General features: G+C 39.8%; 1 protein-coding gene across 5 annotated transcripts in view; it reads left to right on the plus strand.

The window, feature by feature from the left end:
• Positions 1-27,736, plus strand: part of nalcn (sodium leak channel, non-selective) — a 74,310-nt gene that overhangs the window by 28,032 nt on the left and 18,542 nt on the right. For all 5 annotated transcript variants that reach the window (XM_004567966.2, XM_004567967.2, XM_004567968.2 and 2 more), the window contains 5 exons: positions 9,203-9,334; positions 10,377-10,544; positions 15,228-15,419; positions 16,750-16,887; positions 17,374-17,448. In XM_004567966.2, coding sequence (XP_004568023.1) covers positions 9,203-9,334; positions 10,377-10,544; positions 15,228-15,419; positions 16,750-16,887; positions 17,374-17,448 — 705 coding nt within the window. The remainder of the gene's footprint in view (positions 1-9,202; positions 9,335-10,376; positions 10,545-15,227; positions 15,420-16,749; positions 16,888-17,373; positions 17,449-27,736) is intronic.

Below are 27,736 nucleotides of genomic sequence, written 5' to 3' on the forward strand. Positions count from 1 at the left end.
TTTATTTTTAAAGGACTTTAATTTAAACTGTCTCCTAATTTATCGGAACAGGCCAGTTCATAATGTGCTTTGACTTCGAATGAGAAAGCATAATAAAGACAAACAACACACTGTTCATTATTAAATCGTGATATTTCCCACTGCAAATGGTACTTCAGACTTAGAATTTCCTTAAGGTATTGCAATTTGTAGATATTGTTATATTTAAATAAAAGAAATGTACCTGAAGATCACTGTAAAATGAGTTTAAATAGGAAAGACATGGGATTGATTGCATTGACAGTTAGTGTAGCTGCACCTGTGTATCTGTGCATCCATGTGTCGTGGGCAGTTGTACACAGTAGTTATGTATGTATGTAAATGTGATTTAAAAAAAACCCACACATTTCTCTTCTCTGATGTAATGGTTGGTGTGAGAAGGCATGCCATATTACACCAGTATCAGATTATTGATGGATGCCCCTTGCACGCTTTCTTTAAAGCCTTGCCAAACACTGTATTTCTTTGCTTTTTCATCCATATCAGAAGGGAACAGTGTTAGCTGACTTGACAGGTAGAGTGAAGACAGGTAGTGGAGATCCAGCCTGCAGGGCCATCTGTGAGTGCTGGGGAAGTGAAGTGTGAGTTTCTGTTCTGCTCTATCTGGCTCCAGAGTAATTGGCCGTCAAATGATTAAAATGTTTCAGCGCTGGCAGGTGGGTGCTTTCTGCAGATAGGAGACCCGTGTGCATCCTGTCTTTGTCTGCTGCCGGCTCACCTATTACCGTCGGAATGTCTTTGAAACTACGTGCAAGTGTCCGGTCAGGCCTCTGCGTCTTCGACAGGCAGCCCGGCGATCTGCCTGCAGACGTCTGCGTATTTGTTCGTGTGCGTGTGTGTCAATCTGGATCTGTCTTGGTCCAATCTGGCTGCAGCAGTTGGAGATAGCACATAATTGATTAACCACCTGCTCTTTTTGGAGACGGGGAGGAAATGGCAGCTTCCTCTCCTGAGGGGCTACAAACAAAAATAGCCCTCTAAGCAGGGAGCACCTTCACTTTCCTCGTCCACTCTAACAGCTGTTTTTCTAATGTTTTTATTATCTCATTTTTAACTAATGCTGTCTTACAGCAGTATAGTCTTAATCAAAGTTTTGACAACATATGGCATCCTGGTTGTCATTTTTGTTGAATTAGAATATTCTGTTCTTTTCGCTTTCGGACGGTAAAAACTTTACATTTGCATATTTGTGCTCATGAAATCTACCAACAGTCATTTTCATATACATATTTGCATGTTTCTCTTTGCTATTGCATTAAAAGCATATTTTTATGTTTAGACATTATAATCAGCAGTAGAGTTCAGAATTAAGGCCTGTGAGAACAAAAGACATGCACGAGTGTTCCTGTGAGTTTTTAGTAGTGCCTGTAGGAGCCATCTTACATTCAGAAGGTCTCTCTTTGCTATATTTTAATCACACAGACTGCTTGGACAGTATTTATTTAAGGGTTTTCAGTCGGAGACCGGTGGAGGTTAATGAAGCATTCTGTTCCTTTCCCCATAGATTTGGTCTGCTAATTAGCCCCTGATGCTCCACCGTGCCATAATTATACCGCAGATTGGTGCTTTGGCTGCTATAGGCAAAATAAAGAGAAATACTCACTGCAGATATATACTATTGGAGTCAATAATTAAAAGAGCTTCAAATGACCACTTAGGGAAAGTGGAAAAGCAATAATGAATGTTCAGGTCTTCTAGTAATCCAGCAAAGTCATGTGTTTAATTTTGCGTTGTCTCTTTGCCAATGAGCAGTTGCTGTTCCTCACTCCTCATCTGCAGAGCTAAATGCAGTGTGATGGATAAACCACTAGCTTACTGAGCAAAATGAGGATCTTTTTGACCTCTCTCTCCCTAAAGCCAGAGGTTATTGATTCTCTTGAGCTCCCTATTTGTCCCTGCCCTTTGTCTTCTGGATCTTCTCAGTGACACCACTCGTATACTTTTAGGCAGCCACACAAACACAAAGATCTACAATGTGTGAAGGTTAAGGTCAGTTTGACTCTGCATGGAAGGAGAAAGAGGGTACAAAGAACGGAAATTAGATGAGGAGAACACAGGATGCAGAAAAGAAAGACATAGCAAGGTAGGTAGTGCATATGTGTGTGATGTGAAATGGATCATCTGCAAGAAGAAAGTGAACAACATGTGACTGTTCCTGTGAGATCAGCTCTGAATGTAATTGTTCTTTCAGTCTAGTCAGGAGCACAGTGATATATTTTCTGAAATTAGATACACCACACAGTCCTATTCTAGGACTAAGACACGGAATGGACGCAGAGGTGGCAAAGCCAGCAGATATTAAAGGGAGACCATCATGTTTTATTAAGACCCTTTTTCCAGCCAGAGACATGAGTCAGCCTGCTGTAGTCAAGGCCGTAATAAGTCAAGGGGCACCCACTTAACTTGATCCACAGCCCAGTAAGACTTTATGCACCCACTCCTTCAGCCAAAAGCTTTGAATTACAATAACTCTGTGTTGATATCTTAATTTGACAGTAGGCTTCTGAATTACGATGTTTGGTTTGCATATTTTATTCATTTATTTTTTTTAATTCGGTTGGAATAAAAAAGCCTTAAGAGAACTCTTTGTCAAGTATAGAGACTTAAAAAATAACTCAAGCAAAACAGTCTGTAATCCCACTCAAGTTCTTCTTAATCTCAGTAAACAGGAGAGAAAACTGTAGCAGCAGTAGGTGCCAGAACATGGCCCAGTCTGTTGGTGACAATTCCTGTGTGACTACTGCTTTTCCCTGCCAGCTATGTGCACATGTGCTACACTCCTCTCATGTACCAGCGGAAAGAGCATTTGTCCTCCTTGGCAGTCTGAGGGAACAGACAGAAGACGAGGAAGCAGCCAGTCTGCGTCTCTTTGTTGATTGTGTTACAGTTGCAGGCCCTGGAAAATTTCCAGATATTATGGATATTTTCCCATCATTCAGAGGATCGGTCTCTTTACTTACAGCGGCTTGTGTCGCTACATCTCTTATATGAGGACAGCTGAATGTTGTCTCAGCTCTTTGGTGAGATTATGGTTTATTCTTCACTGACCAGAGCCTTTAGTGAGAGTGAGAATTTGCTTCACTGTTCAGATTGACTTAGCACTAAGGAACAAAAGTGCACAAGTCAAGTAACGAGAAGTCTTCACAAAAAGAGAAATAGATGTTCATTACCTATTCCTTTGTATTTTTTTCAATTGCACTTTTAATTTTACCAGAGAAAAACACACACTGAGTGCTCTTTTTCCCTAGATACCAATTTGCATGCCAGTCGAAATGATCTTTTCTCCACAACGCTATTTGCATGTATAATTTCCATCATGGACAATCTGTTGCAGTCTAGAACATAAGAGCTGAGTACACGCTGCATGTCGGAGGTATGCTGTGCTATGTATTGGAAATTAAAGTTTGCTTCACTCACGGAGAAAATTGTGCTATTATTCACTGGAAAAAAGACAAAATCGCAACTTAATGTGTAGCTGCTTGCAACACTTGAATTCATCATCGCTCTCTCTCTCTCTCTCTCTGTCATTAGTAACTTTTCTTCAGGAAGCAGTTGCTAGTAAATGTGAGGTGGACATTACATTTCAAATATGTGGATGCTTATATATAGTTTAGTATCTGTATATTGTCATGTCATAGATTTGGGAGAAAACAAGAAATTGATTAAAATGTTCTATTCTATTTCAGCAATCATCAACTTCATATATTCGTGTGTGTGTGTGTGTGTGTGTGTGTGTGTGTGTGTGTGTATGTATCTGCGCGCACGCATGATTGTGCCAGAGGCAGCTCGAATAAATAGCATCCATCAAACAAGTGGCAAAGGATTTCAGAGACATACAAGCTGAGGAACATCAAACAGCAGGGGAGAGCCTTCTTGTACTGCAGTTGATGCTCTTAAATTGATTCTGACATCTTGAGGCCATACAGGGTGTGCCAGTGTCATCAGCTGCATTAGGGAAACTCAGCCATTTTGCCTTTGGAACAACATGGAGAGTGTTATACGGTGAATTGCTCTGCATGTTTAGGCAATTTGGCGCAAATGGCAGCGTGAGGGCAAGATCAAAAGGTTGTTTTGTGGCAGACGTGAATGGTTACAGGGCTCTATCTCCATATGACAGATGTTCGAAGTAGACACTGCTCTCCAGGTTTTCTTAGAGATGTGATTCCCAAAAGCTGACAGAGAATATGGGCAAAGTCAGGACCTTAAGAAAATTGACTTTCATACACACAAGCATGTACTTTCTGCTCTCTGTCAGTATGCCTCTGTCTTGCTTCTTCACACACACACACACACACACACACACACACACACACACACACACACACACACACACACACACACGCACACGCACAGATCCATTCAGCCAAAACACCCATGGGGGAGAACGTCTGGTTGCTGGAAATGTCAAACTGCTTTGTCACGTCCAATCTCAGTCAGGGAGCTTAAGCACTGTGTGTCTAGAGTGGGCATGTGTAAGTTCGACACAAAAACACCCATCCTCAAGGCTATGAGCTCTGTTAGCCTAGCCAGTAAGTTGAGTTTTCAAAAGTAGGAAGAATTTTACAACAAACATGAAGTGAAAAAAGAAAAAGATTTGTGAAAGATTTGGCTGACTATACTGGCAGTTTCATAGCTCTGTATATGACTGGGTCTTATGCAAATGACATCATCTTAAAGAGCACCTTAACACCAGCTGAAGATCTTGTTTTTGCTGACATCCAGTGGTTTAAGTTTTCATCCACCTGCCGTGATGTAAAAGTTAGGGTGCTGTTGCTTGACCAGTCGAGTGAATTTTTGATCACATCCAACCCAGCATGCATGATACGGGAATCGCACTAGAAAGTTTCAACCAGAGAGGGCAGCCAAACACTCCTTTGTTAGCCTGGATTTAAAGCCCAAGTTTATTTTAAGCTGTCAGAAACTTAGGGATATTACTAACTTAGTATTGCCTCTTCGTATTTAAGACGAAGGAAAGTGAACTCAGTAGAATTTAGACATATGTCTAACCGATTTATACCCACAATTGCCCTTGAACCTGTGTGCTTAACCTCAAAACTGCTCCTTTTAACCCCTCCCTTTTTAACCCTCTTTAATTGCAATGCAGCCCTGCTGGTTAACAGTCTGCTGCTTTTTAGTTTGCTTTATTAGGAAGCTAAAGGTATTTGGTTAAGGTTAGAAAAAGCCAGAAGTAAAAGAAAACAATATAGACATATAGGAGACAGAATACTGGCAATGATCAAGGTGTGCTACCAGTGCCATTGCTCCTGACAGAAGTCTGTTTTTGTACTGTAAGAGATTTTTGTCAGGTAAACATAAGTGTGGTAAAACAGCATGCAATACATCATGTAATATACGTGTCATTCAGTAGCTTGGTTGGGTAAGTTTATCTAATAATTCCTCACTTGTTTTCAAAGCAAACTGACTGCAGATCTGGATTTCTAGACTTTTGAGTTTGTACTGTAAGTGTCCTTGTGTGTAGGAGGGTGAATGGCAGGGGGCCCGTTTTCCTGGGGCGAATTTGATCTTTCCAGCAATGTTGCAAACGATCTTCATCTGTCATAAAGTCTTCCTCTCACTTTTCACTTTTTCAGTCCTTCCTATTGCTAATCTCACATGCAAGTCTTTTTTTAGGGTGAGTCGTTCTACCCACTCACATGCTGTTCATCCTGCCATATACAATATGTGCAGTTTAGGGCTGTGATCACATCTGTCGCATTGTTTCCAAAAGAATGCGTCATTACCACATTTTTCTGAAAGAGCAGTCTGTGTCTCGGATCACTGTGGGTCAGTTTCTTCATATTCTCGTATTCCGTGATTATTTTCATCATGTGATGTTATCGGAGGCTTTCAAAGCCTCTGCTTTTTTCACGGTAAACGGCGTACACTTATTGCTCCCTTTTTCTTGTTTTTGCCTGTCTGAATGCACACTGATTCTGATGTCTGGAACAATGTTTCTCATAGTATTTAACGAAACCCCCTTAATTGCTTTTAAATTTCATGTAGGACTTTTTGCTTTTCTGTACTCTGTATATGTACATACACATGCCCAATGCATTCCAGGTGGGCACTTAAAACTAAATTGCTATTGTCTTGTTCTAAATTTAAATACCTGATGTCCATCATACAGGGTGTTGAAAAGGTATTGGCCAATTTCTTACTTTTTGCATATTTGTCACACTTAAATTAGACGATTTATTAAAGGGGAAAGAAGCTCTCCAACCCTACCTGGCCCTATGTAAAAAAGTAACTCCCCCCTCTTCTTAAATCACGACTTAACATTCATTAGCAACATGTCTGGAAAGCTGAGTTCACTTTCACTAGCCACACCCAGGTCCGATTACCGCTGAACCCTAAAAGAGACTATCCGCCCATTAGTTCATGCCCTGAAGCTCAAGCACAATTGAGTTATGCAGCAGGACAACGATCCAAAACGCAAACTTCCTCCATAGTGATGTAAAAGACTCATTGCCAGTTATTGCAAATACTTGATTGCAGTTCTTACAGCCAAGGGTGGCACTACCAGTTATTAGGTTTACAGTTGTGGTCAAAAGTTTACATACACTTGTAAAGAATAGAATATAATGGCTCTACCGAGTGTCCCGTTATTTCTAAAACTCTGATTTTTCTCTGATAGAGTGATTGGAACAGATACTTCTTTGTCACAAAAAACATTCATGAAGTTTGGTTCTTTAATGACTTTATTATGGGTTAATATAAAAAAGTGATCACATTTGCTGGGTCAAAAATATACATACAGCAACATGAATTAGCAATTTTGGTGACTTAGAAAGTTGTCAGTGAACTGAGCTTCATAGCATGGCCTCTTAACTTCTTGCGAGTGATTATGAGTGACTACAGTTGGTGACTTCTCTTAGGCCAATTAAATAGGGCTCATTGGATACAAACGCCCACAAACGCTACAATGGGAAAGTCAAAGTAGCTCAGCATGGATCTGAAAAAGAGAATTTTTGACTTGAACAAGTCAGGAAAGTCACTTGGGGCCATTTCAAAGCAGCTGCATGTCCCAAGAGCAACAGTGCAAACAATCGTTTGTAAGTATAACGTGCATGGCACTGTTTCATCACTGCCAAGATCAGGAAGAAAACGCAAGCTGCTGCTGAGAGAAAATTGGTCAGGAGGGTGAAGAGTCAACCAAGAATCACCAAAAAGCAGATGTGCCAAGAATTAGAAGCTGCTGAAACACAGGTGTCATTGTCCACAGTCAAACGTGTTTTGCATCTCCATGGACTGAGAGGCTGCTGTGCAAGAAGGAAGCCCTTGCTCCAAAAGCGGCACCTTAAGGCTCAACTGAAGTTTGCTGCTGATTACATGGACAAAGATAAGACCTTCTGGAGGAAAGTTCTGTGGTCAGACAAAACAAAAATCGAGCTTTTTGGCCACAATGCCCAGCAATATGTTTGGAGGAGAAAAGGTGAGGCCTTCAACCCCAAGAACACCGTGCCTACAATCAAGCATGGTGGTGGGAGTATTATGCTGTGGGGCTGTTTTGCTGCCAATGGAACTGGTGATTTACAGAGAGTAAATGGGATAATGAAGAAGGAGGATTACCTTCACATTCTTCAACATAACCTAAAATCATCAGCACGAAGGTTGGGTCTTGGGCGCAGTTGGGTGTTCCAACAGGACAATGACCCCAAACACACATCAAAAGTGGTAAAGGAATGGCTAAATCAGGCTAGAATAAGGGTTTTAGAATGGCCTTCCCAAAGTCCTGACTTAAACCCCATTGAAAACATGTGGACAATGCTGAAGAAACAAGTCCATGTCAGAAAGCCATCAAATTTGACTGAACTGCACCAATTCTGTCAAGAGGAGTGGTCAAAGATTCAACCAGAAGCTTGTGGATGGCTACCAAAAGCGCCTAATTGAAGTGAAAATGGCTAAGGGACATGTAACCAAATATTAGCACTGCTGTATGTATATTTTTGACCCAGCAGATGTGATCACTTTTTTCTGTTAACCCATAATAAAGTCATTAAAGAACCAAACTTCATGAATGTTTTTTGTGACAAAGAAGTATCTGTTCCAATCACTCTATCAGAGAAAAATCAGAGTTTTAGAAATAACGGGACACTCGGTAGAGCCATTATATTCTATTCTTTACAAGTGTATGTAAACTTTTGACAACAACTGTAGGTGCCAACCGGCCATCTGCTGCAAGGTAGGTGCGACCAGCCATCTGCTGCAACCGGTCGCAGCAGATGACACCGCCCCTCCCTCAGCCTGGTTCTGCCGGAGGTTTCTTCCTGTTAAAAGGGAGTTTTTCCTTCCCACTGTCGCCAAAGTGCTTGCTCATAGGGGGTCATATGATTGTTGGGTTTTTCTCTGTATCTATTATTGTGCGATCTACTGTACAATATAAAGCGCCTTGAGGCGACTTTTGTTGTGATTTGGCGCTATATAAATAAATAGAATTGATTTGAATTGAATTGAAATTGAATTGAATTATTATTTCACACAAAGCCATGTAGATTTGGATAGCTTTTTTTCCCCTTGAGAAATGAAATCATTACTTCAATATTACACAAAGATAACTTATGCTGGTTATCTTTGTGTAATATTAAATTTTATTTGATGATCAGAAACATTTAAGTGTGACAAACTTGTAAAAGAAAAAAACAAAACAAAACAAGAAACCAGGAAGGGGGCCACACTTTTCACAGCACTATATCTCCTTTAGTGTGTGTTCTATCAAACCCTTTGTTTTTTTACTGCAGTTGGAGCTATATCCAGCTGTTTAAATTGAAAGTATATTTTTGTGTTATCTTTTGTCTGTGCTTGTTCATTAAAATCTCAGATAAACACAAACTCTAGCTGAGCAAGTCACAATTGCAGATCTCTTATCGAACACCATGCAATACATTTTTTGTTTTCTCAGTCAAAGCAAGTGGGGTTTTTCTGTGGTGTTTTTGTTTCCACTGACAGAGATTGTCCAAATTATCAATCAATCTGTCAAAGTCTGAACAGATTGGACTGACACAGTCAACTACTGTCCAACATGCTGAATTGAGGGAAGCGTTCCAGACTAACTCGCTGCCAGCTAATGGTCTAAATACTAATTGTCTCCTGTGTCTATTTGAGTAAAAGAAAACAAAAGCATTCCTGCTATTCTACTTCAATTACCTTTCTGCTTTTCACACAGCAAATGATGCGGTCATCTGTGTTCCACATGTTCATCTTAAGCATGGTTGCCGTGGATGTCATCGTTGCTGCTAGCAACTATTATAAAGGCGAGAATTACCGCAGACACTATGACGAGTTTTACCTGGCAGAGGTGAGATTTATTTATCTATCTGTCTATATATATATATATATATATATATATATATATATATGAATGCAAATCTATGACAACTTTTATTATTAATTTTAATTAAACGCAGAGTATTCTGTTTTAAGAGCTTTAAGGTAATTCTTGTTTTTTTGTTTTTTTAATTTCATCGTTTTAGAATATACACAAGTGTGATACTGTGTGTCCTTCAGGTTGGTTTGATGTCATCTGTATGCAGGTGACATCACACCAGCAATGACGATAAGGATTGTGCCCACTATCCCAGTCACTTCACACCTCACTCTCTTATACAGCTGGATGGAGGAGATAAGAAAAGGGAAAACCCACACAAAATATTGCCTTCTGTCTCCTTCCCTTCCTATCATGCAGACACCCATCTGCAGATTTGTTCTAATCTGTGTGAAGGATTTGAAGGGTATATAGGAACGAGGCATTCGGTTTAGAGAAATGCATGTTTTACAGAATGTCTCAGATCCTTTGCATGGTAGTCCAGTGTTTTACTATTGCTGTCAGCTCGACTAGAAGATACAGATTTAAAATAAAAAAGAAGAAAAAAAAAAACATATTCTGCTGTTAAAGGATCTGGGTACTAAAGCGACCTGTCTGTAGTCCTGGTCTGTCATCCTCTGAAAGCATGAAGAGAAACACACACAAAAATATTTTTGCTTAAAAAAAAAAGCACAACAATCAGCCTCCTTTTGTTTCAAATACTTTTTGAAACAGGCAAAGTACTGATGTAATATAGTGGTAAACATCTCACTGTCCTACATTTTTTGAGCTGTCTATGTTTCTGTTGGATGTTTTTGGTTGGACACATCCTCTCTACTTCTTAGTAATAGGATTGTATTATTTTAGACAATTTCATCATCAATATTTCTTTTTATATTAAAAATTTGTTATATATCAGCATGCTTTGCGACAGTGCATTGTAGCCATAAATAGAAGTTCATCCACAGAATATTATAGTATATGCCCTCCTGAAAGATGTCAAATGCAAAAAGGGATTTTCCCCCTTCTGTCCTAGGTTGCATTTACTGTGCTGTTTGACCTAGAAGCTCTTCTGAAGATCTGGTGTCTAGGCTTCACTGGCTACATCAGCTCCTCTTTGCACAAGTTTGAATCTCTGCTGGTGGTGGGAACCACTCTGCACATCTACCCTGACCTCTACCATTCCCAGTTTACCTACTTTCAGGTATGGTTGCACAACTACATGCATAAACATTTTCATGTATTTTGATTGAGAAAGCATGATTCCGTACACATTTATCAGTCCCATGAAGAACAGATGCTGTGAATCGTTTTGTAACTTTCCCGTGATCATGCAAATAAACCATATCACTAGTCTCTGTTCTTCCATACATTTAAAGTTATTTCATGTTTTGCTGTGACAATAATGATTCCAAATATATCAGGAGAGTGTCTTTATCGATTCTGGGATTGGAGGAGCCCTCAAACATCACATGTCGGGTTTACGCTCCGCAACATTTTTTGGACTCTACTTAAAAAAATGTTGTTGGTGTGAAAAATGTTAATAATATCAGAATACAAAAACGTGCAGAAGAGTTCAACTCTATATGTAATTGCAAATAGAACAAAGACACAGTATCCGATGTTTAAACTGAGAACATGCTTATTTTAAATTGAAGCCAGGAAAAATGTTTTAAAAGAAGTGGAGGCAACAACAGACAGGAGAAGAAATCTGCACCGAGGGCCAGGGCTGAAAGCCAATCCTAAATGGCCGTCTCGAGGATCTTCGGGCCCTTGGGCTGCATTGCATTAAAAACAGACGTGTAATCGCTGCACAGGCTGAGGAACCACTGTTAATGTTGTTTCTGCACCCACAATATGTTAAAACTCTTCTATGTAAAGAAAAAAAAACATATACAAACAAAAGATCCCAAAATGGCAAGTAATTGGTTTCCTCAGTAACCCATTGCTTTTGGAGTGCTGCTAAAAGAGTATGTGATGCAACACAGTAGCAAACAGGCCCATGTCCCAGGCTTTTTTAGTCAAATAAAAAAGAAATGTCCATTTCATCATCTGATTTGTTGTCATCAGTGATTTTCAAAACATTGCCTTTTACTTAAGTCTTAAGACGTAAACATTTAAAGTTAATCCAAAGCCAATTCAAAGTATATCTTTAATCAGTCTGAGGATCTGAGGTAAAATTACAATTTACAGTTGTGATCTGACTGGACCCCTGAATCCATGAATCCATCCACACAATCTGCAACTAGATCCATATATATTTGGACACAACTTTGATTTTTTTACCTGTTTACTGAAACATATTCCAATTATAGTTATATAATGGACATGGACATAATGTGTAGACTTTCAGCTTTCATTTAATGGTATCCACATTCAAATTGGGTGAAGGGTTTAAGGGTTTCAGCTCCTTAACATGTGCCACCCTCTTTTTAAAGAGACCAAAAGTAATTGGATGATGACTCAAAGGCTGTTTCATGGGCAGTGTAGGCACTTACTTTGTTATGTCATTGTCAATGAAGCAGTCAAAAGGGTTGATTTGAGGTGTGGTGCTTGCATTTGGAAGATTTTTCTGTGAACAGACAACATGTGGTCAAGGAACTCTCCATAAAGGTGAAACAAGCCATCCTTTAACTGCAAAAACAGAAAAAAACCCATTCTAGGAGTGGTACATCCTGATAAAGAAAGAAAGCACTGGTGAACTCGGCATCACAAAAAGACCTGAACATCCCAGGACGAAACCTAGGAGTTTATTAAAGCAAAGAAGTGGAATATTCTTGAATGGCCAAGTTAATCACCTGATATTAACTGACGCGAGCATGCATTTTTCACTTGTTGAAGACTAAACTTCGGACAGAAAGGCCCACAAACAAACAGCAACTGAAAGCCGCTGCAGTAAAGGCCTGGCAGAGCATTAAAAAGGTAGGAAACCGAGCCTCTGGTGATGACCATGAGTTCGAGACTTCAGGCTGTCATTGCCAGCAAAGAGTTTTCAACCAAGTATTAGAAATGAACATTTTATTTTCAGTTATTTAATTTGGCCAATTAATTCTGAGCCCCTGAAATGAAGGGATTGTATTAAAAAGTTCATCACATTTTTATTCTTTCTTTTTGTTCAGTCCACTGAATAAAAGGTGAAAGCCTGCACTTGAACTCGTCTGAGTTGTTTCATTTAAAAGTCATTGTGGTAATTTAAAGATGCCTAAACATATTTAGGGACCTAACTGTATTTTCTGATGACTAAAATTTCTTTACCCCAGAACCTTGTTGGGTTCGAATCCACCACTTGGCTGGTGCCTTTCTGTGTGGAGTTGGCATGTTCTATCCGTGCTTGTGTGGGTTCTCTCCGGGTACTTGGGCTTCCTCCCACAGTCCAAAGACATTCAGTTAGTAGGATAAGGTTAATTGGTGATTCGAAATTGCCCATAGGTGTGAAAGTGAGTGTGAATGGTTGGCTGTCTCTTTGTGTTAGCCCTGCAACAGACTGGCGACCTGTCCAGGTTGTACCCTGGATAAAATGAGTTTAGTATTAAGTTTTTATGTTCCTTAGTTCCCAGTATTGTGTAGATATCTGATGTTTTCAGGGATATTTTCAGTGAAAAGTTACATTCTGGTTATTTATTGGTATTTTGTAGGGATCGGTTATGTGACTTTTGCATATGAGCCAAACAGCTGGGATGTTATTCTGTTGATAGAAGCAACAGTGTATTATGCCTTTGGCCTCACTTTTGTAGAGGTGCTAGTTGTAGTGCTCCATGCTTTTTTTTTCTCTACAAATTCTGTGTTGTCCTTGAATGCTTGTGTGGGTGTGATCTTACATCCTCCAAAATGGTTTGCACATTTTTTTTTTCTTTTTTGCATTCCAGTGTTCAGGCCAGAAAAACAAATGGCCCATGAGGGAAGGTGCCTTGTTGCTCTAACAAAGCCTTTAAGTATTGTATCGGACCAAATTTGAACCGATTGACCTTGATCTAGTAACTATGACAGAGCTCTAAGGATGATCTAACAGGAAGAGGCTTCTCGATGGGTTTTTAATGAGCCTTGACCAAACAATCTGCCCGCTGACTCTCTCACAATAGCTGCCATTCCCACATGTGCAAGGCTTTCAATTCGAGACCTGGAAATATAGAGATTAGCTGTGGCTGAACAGTTGAAAGCTACAGTTCACTTGATATTTGTTACACTGTTATATGAGTTTTTCCAAAATGAACATTGTATTTATTTTAATTCTGTTAAGTGTGATTGAATTTATGTGTATGGAAAAAATGCTGTCAGTGGTTGTACACAATGTTTTCACCATTTTTTTCTAATGCAATTACTTCATCCTTTTAACTAATAAGTAATTTTTTTTAGAGAATCTTTAATTTAAGTGCATTGATTCTGCCTCACTCATTGATCACTCTTACTTTTCATCTTTTTCCAAGCAGGTTGCACTTTAAGAAGATGACATTTTTTTCATGAGCAATTCATTTAAATTTTCTGGGCTCAAATCAGGTCACTAGAAGAAACTAGCCAAAGCAGTTTTTGTATTCTCTTTTTTATTTAGCTCTGTCTAACGGAGCATTTGAAAAGCTTCATTCTTTAGGTTCCTGCTTATTGTAAAACTTTGACACACACACACACACACACACACACACACACACACACACACACAAACATGCACAAAGGTCCATTCAGACAAAACAGCCCATATAAATAGGCCAGAAGAATGGACACTTCCCATCTGTGTGCGTTATTAATTTATTTATTGAGAGAGGCAGGAAGCAGTATAATTGTTCAGTGTTTCTTGTAAGAGTCCACTGCTCAAATTAAGATCATTGGTATTTATTATTATTATTAATATGGCTTTAAATGCTTACTTGGGTAGCTTTGATATCTTTGACAGTGACAGTATGGCACATCACACAGTTTAGTTTCGTGTTAAGAATTGCATTGGCTTGCATGAAGCTGAATTCAGAAGCTCAAGCACCAACCCAGCTGGAAAATGATTCTCTGGGTGTCATTTATTGTTAATTATCAGTGTCAGATACACTTTATTATTTGGCATACAAGAACAAGGTTTTGATTAAGTCAACATCATCTTGTCGCCAGACCAAGCTGCTTTTTTGCTAATGTCACGTCTGGTTTTAAGGAATGGAGATTTGTTTCAGTCTGAATTTGAATTGCCATAATGGCAATACCTCAATGTACCTAATATGAATTCTGAGAATAAAAACAAGACAGCAGCAGCTTTGTTGTTTGAAGAAGCGCGGAGGGGGGGACTTTTGCTGGTAATTGCCTTGTATCCTCTGTGGATTTACCCTTGTTTGCTTTGTCCTTAGCCTCAAATTATTAATTTATTTTAAAATAGACAGTTGCTATCATGGTATGTGAAGAGTGGAACATACTTTGTATCACTTCTGCTGTGAGTGTTATTACTGTCTTTATTTTTATTTTTTACTCGAGGCTTCCTTTTAGAACAGTATCCTATGTTTGTCTTTTTTATTTTGTTGTATATCTAGGATATAGGGGAGAGCTGTTTATTTGGCCTAGTATGGGATTCTGAAGAAAAGCCTGTGGTCGAAGGCTTTGCAGAGAGGAGCTCGATCAATAGCTACTCTCTGATCCAAGCCTGACAAAGATGCATTACCTTTTGGAATTGTTGTCACCACAGGCAATTTAGGGACTAATCCCACTGACAGACCACAGTATCACCTCACTGTTACCACTGGATCAAGTTGAATGCTCTCACTTTTAAAATCAATATGTAATCCATGTGCTGCTATGTTTGCTTTTTATAACCATGATATGTATTTTAAATTCTCCCTAAAACCTAAATTATAAACTTTATGAAAAGGGGGGCACAGAAAGCAACCTGATGGTAATGATGTCTTTTTCTTTCCCTTAGGTGCTACGTGTGGTGCGCTTGATTAAGATTTCCCCAGCTCTGGAAGACTTTGTCTATAAGATATTCGGACCAGGTAAAAAATTAGGCAGCCTGGTGGTGTTCACAGCCAGCCTTCTCATCGTAATGTCTGCTATCAGCTTGCAAATGTTCTGCTTTGTGGAGGAGCTGGACCGTTTCACCACCTTCCCCAGGGTAAGCAACCTTGAAGCTTATGTATATTTATAGAGCCAAGATTGTCTTGTCTGTGGGTTTGTGGTCATTCTTAATTCCTTAGACATCTTCAGTAACCATGATTTATTTGAAGAGACTGTTTAGTAGGCTGCCATCAAGAGTTAAAATTCAGTTTTTCTTTTGTCAGCTTTGTCTCAGCATAATATTCTTAAGTTCTTAAGAAATTAAGAAAAAGCAGTGCTGCTTGCATTTCCATTGCACTGCAGCCTCTCTATTGTGTGTGCTACACTCTGCAACCTTTTCAAAATTGCCCAAGGTTGTGTTTTAATAACATACATCTTGTATCCAGAAGAGGGGACCTGTGGGGTGGAAAGGAATAGTTTCTTCTCAGGCAAACATGCAGTGCAATTTAAATTGAACTATTCGGGTACATAAACTACACCAAAAGGAATTTTTTTTTTTATGAGCAGCACCAATAAGGAGATCTCATGCATCCAGTGGGGAGGCCCTGCAGATGCTGATAATGGGTAGCATGACAGGTCGACAGATGTGGCATCTCCTTTGATTTTTAAGTGCTCGCAAGCTTCTCTCTCTCATTAGCAACGTCTTTCCATCTCCTATTTTTTCCTTCTCTCCTTTCCAACGTTTCTCTGATCCTGGGCACAGCGGGATATGAAGGGCTGCTCATGAACAGATGCCACTTGTTTGCTGTGTTTCCCCTTCTCTCTCTTACTTTCCCTCTTCTGTTTCACACACTCACATAGATGCATCCAGTCACGTCATACTTAATCATGTTTGGCTGTCTTCCCTATGGGCAGACCTGTTGTTGGGTTTTGTCTTTATGTGCAGTGACTGGGACATTGTAGCAGGTGGGAGGGGCAGAGGCGGTTGGGGTGGGCGGGGGTGTGGGGCCAGCTGGGTGCGTGCTGTCTGAAGGAGAAAGGGTAAGAAGAAAGTGCAGGCGTGCCATTTGACTCCAGGGGCTGTCGTGTCGCAGCTGGCTGTTCCCTACACCTTCATCTGACCTCTCTCAAGTGCATGAGAGGGCAGGAGACCAGAGGAGAGGGGAAAAAAGGAAAAAGCTGTCTCCTCGCTTTTTCTGCATTGCTTATGTTTGGAAATCTTAGTCACACGGTTGTGAAAGATGGTCAGAAGGGGATATGTGCATTAGCTGTGTGATTTGCTCACCAGTGAAAGGGAATCTTTCAAATGCCAAATGTCTTTCTCGGTTTGATTTCCTTCCTTTTTGCTTTTGTCTTTCTTTCCCGCTCTGGGCTGCTTTCACTTTAGTTGGCTTCTCTGGCCTTCAGTCTCGCTCACTTGCTTTTACCCTGTGCTTCCCTCCCTTCAGGCATTCATGTCCATGTTCCAGATTCTAACACAGGAGGGCTGGATAGATGTCATGGACCAGACGCTGGTGGCTGTAGGTCATATGTGGGCTCCAGTTGTAGCCATTTACTTCATCCTCTACCATCTGTTTGCCACCCTGGTGAGGAAGAAATGATGCTGCATGAAATGTAAAGTTAATTAAATAGACTGTTGGAATTGTGTTTTAGTACATTGTAAATTGACAATAGAAATCTATATTAAAACTCTGTATTCTGTGTTTTTCTCTGTTAAAAACTAGTTAGAAGTTTAAAGTGACAAAAGGATACATGGATTTCTTTCTTTATATTTTCAATTAGAGCCATGCCCCTTCATTGTTCTCTCAACTGGCACATCTAATCACAGTTAATCAGACTTGCAGGCGTAAGAAGTGCTGACATTTCAGTGTTTGGCCTTCTGATACGGGGAGCCATCAGCCAGCACAGACGCTCTCTAGATGACTCACAGCTCACTCTAGACAGATAGGATGTCTCCCGTGAGAAAACGAGCAACAAATACAATTACTGAGCGGACTCCATACTTGAAAACATCTTATTATTACTTTAATGATATTAATGACACAATGGCACTTTGTCTTATTGCATTTTAGATTCTGCTCAGTCTTTTTGTGGCTGTTATTTTGGACAATCTGGAGTTGGATGAAGACTTGAAGAAGCTCAAACAGGTAAGAAGTTTATATCAGATACAGAGGCTCGCTAGTTATGGTAATGGAAATGCTTACTGTTCAAATGAATACTTACCTCATTCCATCTCATAAGCCAAGTTCAGTGTCTGATTTTATTTATTTATTTTTTAAATATAGGATGTACTAGCCATTCTTCAAATGTTTAGATATTAATATTGCCTCATTAAGAACACAAGCCTTGCTGGCAACTATTAAAATCTTTGAAATTCAAGCTAAAAACAAGCTAAACCATCCATGGGTTTTGCAAATAATGTGAATAAAGCTGGTGTCATGACAATGCCTCGCTAAGCTTGTGTGATTTGCCTTGGCGGTCTCGTATTTACTATGGCAATGTACTGTATTGTATATCAGTGAATCGCCAACAGCTTTGTGAGGGGTATTTTCAGATTTTATGTGTTGCAGTGTTGTAGTGGAGCTACGGGATGCTGTTTTTTATACTGGCTTATTTGCAAAGCTGTCGAGTCATCTATAGTTTCCACCTTCTCTTGTTAATCTTCTTTCTGCTTATTTATTCTTCTGCTGCCATTAGATCCTTTTACACAGGAGTACAAAATTGTTATACTGATTGGGGCAGTCGGCTGATTCTTTTACCATTTGTTTTTTGAGTATGTTTAGCACTGTTGCATAAAAAGACTCTTTTTATGCAAGTTTTTCCTGTTTTATATATATATTATTATATATATTGGATGCAGTATATAGGTAGGGTGACTAACCGTCCTCTTTTTTTGCACTTGGTGACTTGTAAAAGCCTATATGACATGTTTTATTTCACCATTCATTAACTGCACAGAGAAGACATTGTTTACATATGTTAAAGTTTTCTTTAAGCAAACAGTATTATTAAAGTTCTTCACGACTGACCCAAGTGTCCTCTCTTTTGGAAATCAAAATATGGTCACCCTCATATAGGGTAACATGAAAAAAACATTGTGTAACATTGTTCACACGCCACACTTTAACAACAGATTCTAACCTCTGCAATAGCAGTAGTTCAAAAAGTAAAAAATGGAAAACAAATGAAACAAAAACGAAATGTCACAAATTGGACTAAACAATGAAATGAATTCTACACATGTACTATATCCACAAAACTGTTGCTTCATTTTTCAGACTTTTGAATCGTCTTCTACACTCAACAAAAATATAAACGCAACACCTTTGTTACTGCTCCCATTCCCCATGGGATGGACGTAGAGACCTAAAATTCATTCCAGATACACAATATAACCATCCCTCCCAAACAGTGGTCACAAATCAGTCCAAATGTGTGGTAGTGGGCACATCTGCTATATTGAGATAATCCATCCCACCTCACAGGTGTGCCACATCAGGTTGCTGATCTGACATCATGAGTAGTGCACAGGTGTACCTCAGACTGCCCACAACAAAAGGCCACCCTGGAATGTGCAGTTTTTTGCGCTATTGGGGGTCTGGGGACCCAGAACCGGTCAGTATCTGGTGTGACCACCATTTGCCTCATGCAGTGCAACACATCGTCGCATGGAGTCTATCAGATTGTCAATTGTGGCCTGTGGAATGTTGGTCCACTCCACTTCAATGGCTGTGCGAGGTTGTTGGATATTCGTGGGAACTGGTACACGCTGTCGTATACGCCGGTCAAACACATCCCGAACATGCTCAATGGGTGACATGTCCGGTGAGTATGCTGGCCATGCAAGAACTGGGACATTCTCAGCTGCCATCTGCCCTGAACAATGTGAACCATGATTCATCCGTGAAGCGCACACCTCTCCACGTGCCAGACGCCATCGAATGTGAGCATTTGCCCACACAAGTCTGTTACGGCGACGAGCTGGAGTCAGGTCAAGACCCCGATGAGGACGACGGGCATGCAGTTGAGCGTCCCTGAGACGGTTTCTGACAGTTTTTGCAGAAATTGTTTGGTTGTGCAAACCAATTGTTCCAGCAGCTGTCTGGGTGGCTGGTCTCAGACGATCTTGGAGGTGAACCTGCTGGATGTGGAGGTCCTGGGCTGGTGTGGTTACACGAGGTCTGCGGTTGTGAGGCTGTGGATGTGCTGCCATATTCTCTGAAACGCCTGTGGAGACGGCTTATGGTTGAGAAATGAACATTCAATGCACGGGCGACACATCTGGTTGACATTCCTGCTGTCAGCATGCCAATTGCATGCTCCCTCATTGCTGACAGCAGGAATTTTGCTGTGAGACAAAACTGCACATTCCAGGGTGGCCTTTTGTTGTGGGCAGTCTGAGGTACACCTGTGCACTACTCATGATGTCAGATCAGCAACCTGATGTGGCACACCTGTGAGGTGGGATGGATTATCTCAATATAGCAGATGTGCCCACTACCACACATTTGGACTGATTTGTGACCACTGTTTGGGAGGGATGGTTATATTGTGTATCTGGAATGAATTCTGGGTCTCTACGTCCATCCCATGGGGAATGGGAGCAGTAACAAAGGTGTTGCGTTTATATTTTTGTTGAGTGTAGTTTAAAACTCAAATCATGGCTAACTTGCACCACTCCACTCCTAGTGTTCTCACCCTACGAAAAGCTTAACAGAGACATACTAAAGATTTAAGCCGCTGATTATTTTTGTGTTCTCTTTGTATCCATACAAAACCTTTACACAATTGTTTAATCAACTTGAATAGCATTGTGTACACACGCGCTCATATAAACTGTGTACCAGTAGATGGCTGGCAGGTCTCAGCTTCCTTGGACAGGTTATTTCCCACAGCTGAGTGATTAGGTGCAGTGAGTGTAAAATTGCCTATTTTACAGGTGCTTCAATCATGGATACAGGGCTGACTATAAATAAATGATAGATGGTAATCACCCTCCCTTCATGAGACGGCTTCTGCAAACATTTGGCAAAGGCCCAACAACAGGTCCAGCATATCTAAGAAATACACATGTAGGTCATGAGGGATGAGAAACCAATCACGGTGTATGTGATGGGTAATTTTTGCCTGGTTCTTGATGAATGACTTGACTGACTATTTGACTCACTATTTATCACAGGTGTGAGTTGTATTCATGACAAGCACTTTAAAAAAAAAAGAATTTTTTTTTTTTTGTTTCTTTTCAGCTCAAAAATTGTTTTGTTACTAAAAGTATTGTGATTACAGACTGGATATCAATTAATATTTAGAGTAAGAATGCGACACCAAAGCCATGTGTGTGCATGTTGTCCTCCCTGAGACATTTTTAATCCTTTCTTCTTCACAGTTGGCTGAGCACAGTGACAGATGCTGTGTTCAAATTAATTGGAAATAATGGAACAACAAATTGAAGCAGAATAAACTATTCAAAGAGTGACTTCATACAAATCGCAGAATGTTACCTTGTATATTATATGAATTTTCATATTTTTATATCAGTGTGTATGCTGAGTCTCTGCTTTAGGTAGAAAGACCCACAGTACAGGGAACACTGCATACAGTGCGTAATTAGTGGTATTATTAGCTCAATGCGAGCAGTGCTTTTACCGTAATGTTGAACAATGAGTTTTAAATTACTGAGGGGAAAATTATGCTTTCGAAGGTGGTTGGTGACATTGTTTGTCTTTCACGGCTCTGGTCACGCTCTTTGTGTTTCAGAAATATCAGTTGTAAAACCTGTCAAACATGTCAGCTCCCCTTAACCTCCATTGTGTTTAGCTTCCACCCATGAAAAATGTCAGGACCAGTGTGGTTGCAGGCAGAAAGATGGGCTAGTGGGCTAGCAGTAGCTTTATGTATGCGTATCTCTGATTTGGTGTCAAGCCTTTGGAAGAGTCACAGTTCAGTTATGCAGATTTCCCCCCCGTGTGTGTTATGCCACTGCCAGTGTTATGTACTATGTAATCTCTTTAAACCTGATGTCCACACAGGTCAAGATTTTGGTGTCAAAAGCTTTCTGTTTGTAGTCTGCTGTAATCTTAGCTCTATTGAGTAGACACATTTGAACTGGCTTTGTTTGCATGAAGATAAGAGTGAAGTTTAAATCGGAAAACCATCAGTTTTTGTCTACTGGCAAGCTAGGTTAGCTAACCTAGCAAGCTAGCTTTTTATTTATCTGCACTTGTGAAAAATCAGCGGATGGAACTGGACGTCTCAGCTCAGAATCCAAGGGATACAGCAGAAGCCCTGAAAAAATGACCGGTGTCCTCAGATGCTAAGTCAGCAGACCAGTTTGCAGAATGTTTTCTACGTGAAATCCATCATAGTCTTGTTATATACTCCTCTCTGACATTAACATGATAAATGACTCCTAATGAACATATACTGGTCTAATTTATTTCGTTTGATTTAGTGCACTGGTGTGTAGTGGTTAATGCTGTTACCTCACAGCAAGAAGGTTCCAGGTTCAGTTGAGAACAACTAGGAGTTTGCATGATCTCTTTGTAACTGTGTGGTTTTCCACTGGGAACTGTGGTTTTCTCCCAGTCCAAAGACATAATTGTTGGGTATTTTGGTGTGAGTAAACATGGTTGTCTGTCTCTTTTTTACCCCTGTCATGTGCTGGCGTCCTGTGACAGCTGGGACGGGCTTCAGCCCTCCTGTGGTTAAGAAAACAGATGGGTTGATGGATTCAAATCAGTTAAATAAGATGTCTTATTAAGATCCATGCACAGTAGTTCACAGTTCTTCTGATTATTTGCTCTGGGGAACACTGGCAGGTTACATTCTTTTCTTGAACCATTTCCTGCAGGTATTTATAATGTTATTTAGTCAGCTTAATGTTTGACTGGTCCAACTTGGAAATAAATTTTCCTGTCAGGCATATTAGGTCAGCAGTATCCTCTTAGTTCTATAGCCTCTTAAACACATATTTTCTGAAGATCCAAGATGACCCCCCCCCCCCCCCCCCTTATTTGTCTTTATTCTTTTACTGAGTGTAAGGGAAACGTGAGCAGGAGTATAAAGGCACTGTGATCAAGGGGATCAAACTTTCTATGCTGTGTTATCTGATTGGTTTAATGATGCATGAGGTTTTGGCAGGTTTAACAGTCGTGAATCAGTGCATTGTAATCAGAGAGCCTGGAAGCAGGAGTATAGTTATGCTTGTATGCACACAGGCACATTCAACTATGCATGCACTGTATGCACATATAAAGAGGGATCATGGATAATCACAGACATGACAGTAAGCAGGACTGCAGCTGATTAACAAACTGGCTTATTCCTCCACACTCAAGCATCATGAGTACAAAAGTAACAGGAAAGTCTTATTGGTTCTTGAACACACACATACACAGATGTTCATCCTCCACTCATCAATGTTGATTAGGATTGTGTATTTATTGCTTGAGATGAAATTAGATGGAAATGCATAATGAAAGGAGACAGGAGATGACTAGACAGAAATGAAAGGAGGAAGGAGATCCCTGCCACACACACACTAGGCGCACACACTCATTCACAGCCCCCTAGGTGTGCTTTAGTACACAACTAATAGGAAACTCCCTCACAGGGTGACTGTGACTCAGGTGGTGGGGCAAGCTGTCCACTAATCACAACGTTGGCGGCACCTCCACCTGTCAAACGTCCTCAGTCAAATCACCATTCAAATCCCAATCTTTGATCAAGTGACTGACCAGGAGTGAGAACAAGGTGAAGTCATGCATGCAAGACAAGAATTATAGAGGAGGGAAATGTTTTTACTCTCTTATGTTACTCTTTTTTTGTATTAATAAGTTAATCATCATAATAATCGATTAAGGTTTAGTAATTTTGTTAACAGTGCTCATAAAACCACAGGCGGTATGCATATCTAAATTGTGAGTGAAACCTTTTCAAAAGGAGGAGGTTGCATGTTGTTGCTGCCTGCTATTGTGCTACCTTCATCTATGCTGCCATAGTTTGGTGGGCTATGTGGTGAGAGAGACTGATGGCCTGTCTTCATCCAACAAACTGTTCCTACTCGCAGAACAGTGCAGGACCAGAGGCTAGGAGCTTGAAAGGGAAGGGGGATGTTTATAGAGTGCCCGAAGATAGAGAAAGGTGTTTACCCCTAAAGGCAATGATGATGATAATAATGCATTTTTTATTTGTGCAAGGTATGAATTGTCAGTAGTGAAAAATCAGTTTCTTATTGCACACACACACTGATTTTTGCATATCTGTTTGTTTGGGTGAAGCTGAATATTCTAGCAACCAAACAGGTCCTCAGGCCTGGTAGATGAGTCATGAGGAACATATTTGCAAAATACTTAAAGGGGACAAGAAGAAAGTCAGAAAAGCTGAAAGCTATGCTGCCTTACAATTTGCAGTCGGTTAACAAATACAAACAAACTGACATTTGAATCCTATGCAGTCTTTTCCTTCTGTTCTTTGACACTTTCTCTCTGGCTTTTAAATTATTTTATAGTTTTATGTGGAAAGGGCAGAGGACAGGTAAAGGCATTGAGATTGTCTTTTTGTCCATCAGTGTTGGCAAGCTTATTTTAAACAGCTGCAGGTATATCCCATATAGTGCAGCTGTTGATCAGAATTCCTTAAAGAGCAACATTTGCACTATATAGAACAGAATATAAGCTTTTTTTTCCAGTGCCTTTACCTGTCACAAGACATGTAAGTGTACTATGTGAGCATTAACTCATTTGCAATAAAAGATAAATTTATAAGGGAACTTGACCAGCAGCATTATTGATATTGTAATAATATCATTGTCGCTTTTCCCACAATAAGTGTGTCTTGAAAATCTGATGTTGTGACATAACAGTTGGGTATGAATGAGGTAGAGAATGATTAATTACTATTGTACAACGGTGACAGGAGCATGCTGTATCATTGTTGCAATAGTGATCCTTTAATTACTTTAACATGTCTTTATATAAATTCTGAGAAAAAACAAAGGCTACTCTACATTTGTGTGAATATGATGTAGCTTGTTTGGACATGTCAGTTCTGTCTTCTCTTATATCTGTGCTGGAACCTCCATATTTTGTTAAATGTTTAACATTAAAAATCTTTTTTTTCAGAAGAATTTCGTTTAACCAGAAGCGTTGAAAAGTTTTATTGTTTTATTACCTCCCACTAGAGATTTCATTATTTATGAATTAAAGTAAAAGCCTGTCCTCAATCTTCTTGATTTAATGGACCAAGGACTTATTTGGGGATCTAGCAGAGGGGGAGAAAGGCGAGGAAAACAGAGGGAGCGGAGAAGAAAAGAGCATATCCCCTTAGAGAATCCCAAAACAATGTTTTCTTATCTTTTCAATGTCACTTTCAGTTTTCTATTAAAAACACTCCCGGCCTTGTGCCTCTGTCATTTTCTGAAACTAGCATCAGCACACACAATAAAACACAGGCATATGCACATTTTTTTAAAAGAAAGAAGTCTTTATCGAAATGTAATTTTAAGTGATTTTTTTTTCATGTTTATTATGTTTGCTTTGGGCTGTCGTCGCACATTCATGGCAAGAGTTTCCAACATGTAGGCATACAGAATATCTGACAGTATTTTCATACTTTTGGATCTAAAAAGGAAAGACTATAATAGGGGAAAAAACAAGAGGCTACGTGAGACCAAGAAAGGCAAGCATGGGGATACAAAACAAAAATTAGGTTCAACATACCCCCTTAACCCATTAATCTTTTTTAAGCCCAAAGCAACATAGCTGAACGTGATACAGTTTTGGACTTTCAGACAATGACACCTGCAGTTGTTTTGAGTATCAGGGGTAGCTATTAGAGGTTTATGGGCTGTGTGGCTTTACAGCAACTCCGCAGTATGCCTCATTACCCAACTAATGTGAAGAAAGAGGGTGACCCTGCTTACTCGCTCTCTGATCTCCTTCCACTGGGTATTGCAGCTTTAGGCTCACAGGCCTGGGGAAGACTTTGAGGAATGTGGAATGCAAATAGGTTGTTTCCAATTACAATGACCGTGCGTGTTTTTGAATTTTTCAGCATTTTAATATTGGCATATATCATGGCTAAAATTGTTGAGCTGGCACAAATTCATAAAAAGAGAGCGACACACACTGCAGATGTGCCGAATGATGGATTGCACAGCAAGTAAAGCTGTGTTATTATTACGAAAATGTGCCGTCTGGGGTCACGCACGCACACATCCTCACGCGTACACAGCTGTTGTCTGGTGGGGCTGGTGAAAGGCAGGCTGAATGGTAAAATGCAGATGATTTTATGCACTCCCACAGGCATTTGACGGATGTGTGTGGGCCGCAGTTTGGTAGGCGGCTGTTCATGAGTTCCTCATTGTTTGGCCACTCGCAAATATTATCGGTGTTTGCGTGAGCTAGATTCGCTTTACAGGACTGAGAGTTCAGAAGGATTGTCCACTGCGAATATTAATACTGTAGACACTAACCTGCTTGAGTCATTCTTCTAATTCACAGATCCATTTGTCCTTCTGCTAAATGGGATTTTTATCCGAATGGAGCTGTTCTTGCAGCTGTAAAATGAAGCTATCATGAAAAGTTGGGGTGTTCACCTGCAGATGGATAAAAGTATTACTATTGGATAACAAGGTGAACTTCATCTTTATACAGGGCTTTGCTTCTTTCTACCAGCAAAGAAAGAAAAGCAGTTGATTTTTCCCTCTGAATTCTCTCAATCTTCAATACTCTCTGGCTCTGGCTATTTCAATCCTGACTTCTTCATGCTCTCCCTGAACTACGGCTATGACTGAATTGGGTTTAATGCTTAATGCTAATGGTCAGTATTAGTTTTTTTCACCCCTCTCAGCCATGGTCAAGAGAGCTGTGGAAATCCCAGATGGAAAGTTCCCTAGCTCAGCGGAGCCTGAAATTGGCTTGAATGAAGGGGGAAGCAGTGGCAGGTCACCTGAATGGGTCTCAAGGCAAAGCACATTAGTCTTGGCTCCATTGTAACTGCGCCATGCATTAAATCTCATCAGTGGCAGGGAAAGCAGTAGTTTTGATTTATCAGCCGTTAACTATGACACAAAAAGAAATTCCTTTTTTTCCCACGTGCATATGTGCACATAGACATACAAGTGGAATATAAATATCCCACATTTGTCACGTGCACACACGTACTTTTAGTGCTTATTCCTTAAGGCGTATATAACAAAGCACATAGGGCAGCGAATGCAAGCTGTCACTTATAATGCTGTTTTAGTGTTCAGGAAAATATTTATCCCTTTCACTGTTGCTCCAACACGTTCACTGTGCACGGTGCAGTTAGCTAATGTCATGTGTTGTTGCTTTGAAGAGTCCTTGTTCGATCAGAGCGTGAGACTTAACCAAGCCCATATGGAAAAGAAATAGTAAAAACATACATGATTTACTCATGAAAGTGGCCACTTTCTCATTACTTTCATATATTTTTTTAGTAAGTATATAAAACATACAAGTTTCATTATATAATTTTTCAAGGGATCTTATATGTGCTTTCACTCTTGTATGCTTTTCATACAAGTTTCATACAAGACAGATAAAAACTTTATAAGATTTATATATATCTTTTCCATATGGGAGTGTAAAGTTGTGAGATGTTAAAGTAAAACAAAACAAAGAGCTGCAAACTGGATAACAATGCAGAGCTGGGGATAAATCTCAGTGCAGTCATACGTTTGTTTATTGCAGTCACAGTAATAATTTGATCAATGTTTAAAACAAAACTATTTATTCTAGTGCCTTAAAGCTTGTAAAGCCTTAAACTAAGTACTAGATATGTTCATAATACTTGATTGTACCAGTTTGGCCAGGGTTCTTTTCTTCTTTTTTAAATCTTTGCCTTGATAGCAACAGTATTGATACATTATTACAGTACGGTGAAAACCTGACAAAGAGGCACTTTCATTTTCAGGAACACATAAAATCAGTAAATCTGCAGAGAATAGATTTTGTGTGAAAGCAATCTCTTCTTCCTCATTCTTGTTTACTTTATTGATTTTACAGACAGAAGACCTGCTGCGTTAGCATTAGTTGGTGATCTATGGCAGCTTATGAGTGTAACTACACATACAGGCGAAGCTTTCACAGAGAAGATTTCCACAGTGTTAGAAGTCGAGGAAACTATGCATTGCACTACACTCGCCACCCCAAACAGCAATCTGTGGCACAGTGGACTCTGATCAACGTTCCATTGATAAATTTAAATGTAAATTCGATGCATGTGAGTATGAATAAGTGTGTCTAGCTCACACGACAGTGAAGGTTTTTTGTTTTTTTTGGGGGTTTTTTTCTTACAAGAGGATGAAAAAATTAGAGGTCAGTGAGGGAAGGAATAAATGGAATCTGAACCTGAAACTGAGATCGTGAAATTTAATGCTAACTTTTTTTTTAATATCTTTCAAGAAACCCA

Source organism: Maylandia zebra, linkage group LG16 (genome assembly GCF_041146795.1).
Source record: "Maylandia zebra isolate NMK-2024a linkage group LG16, Mzebra_GT3a, whole genome shotgun sequence".
Taxonomy (NCBI): Eukaryota; Metazoa; Chordata; class Actinopteri; order Cichliformes; family Cichlidae; genus Maylandia; species Maylandia zebra.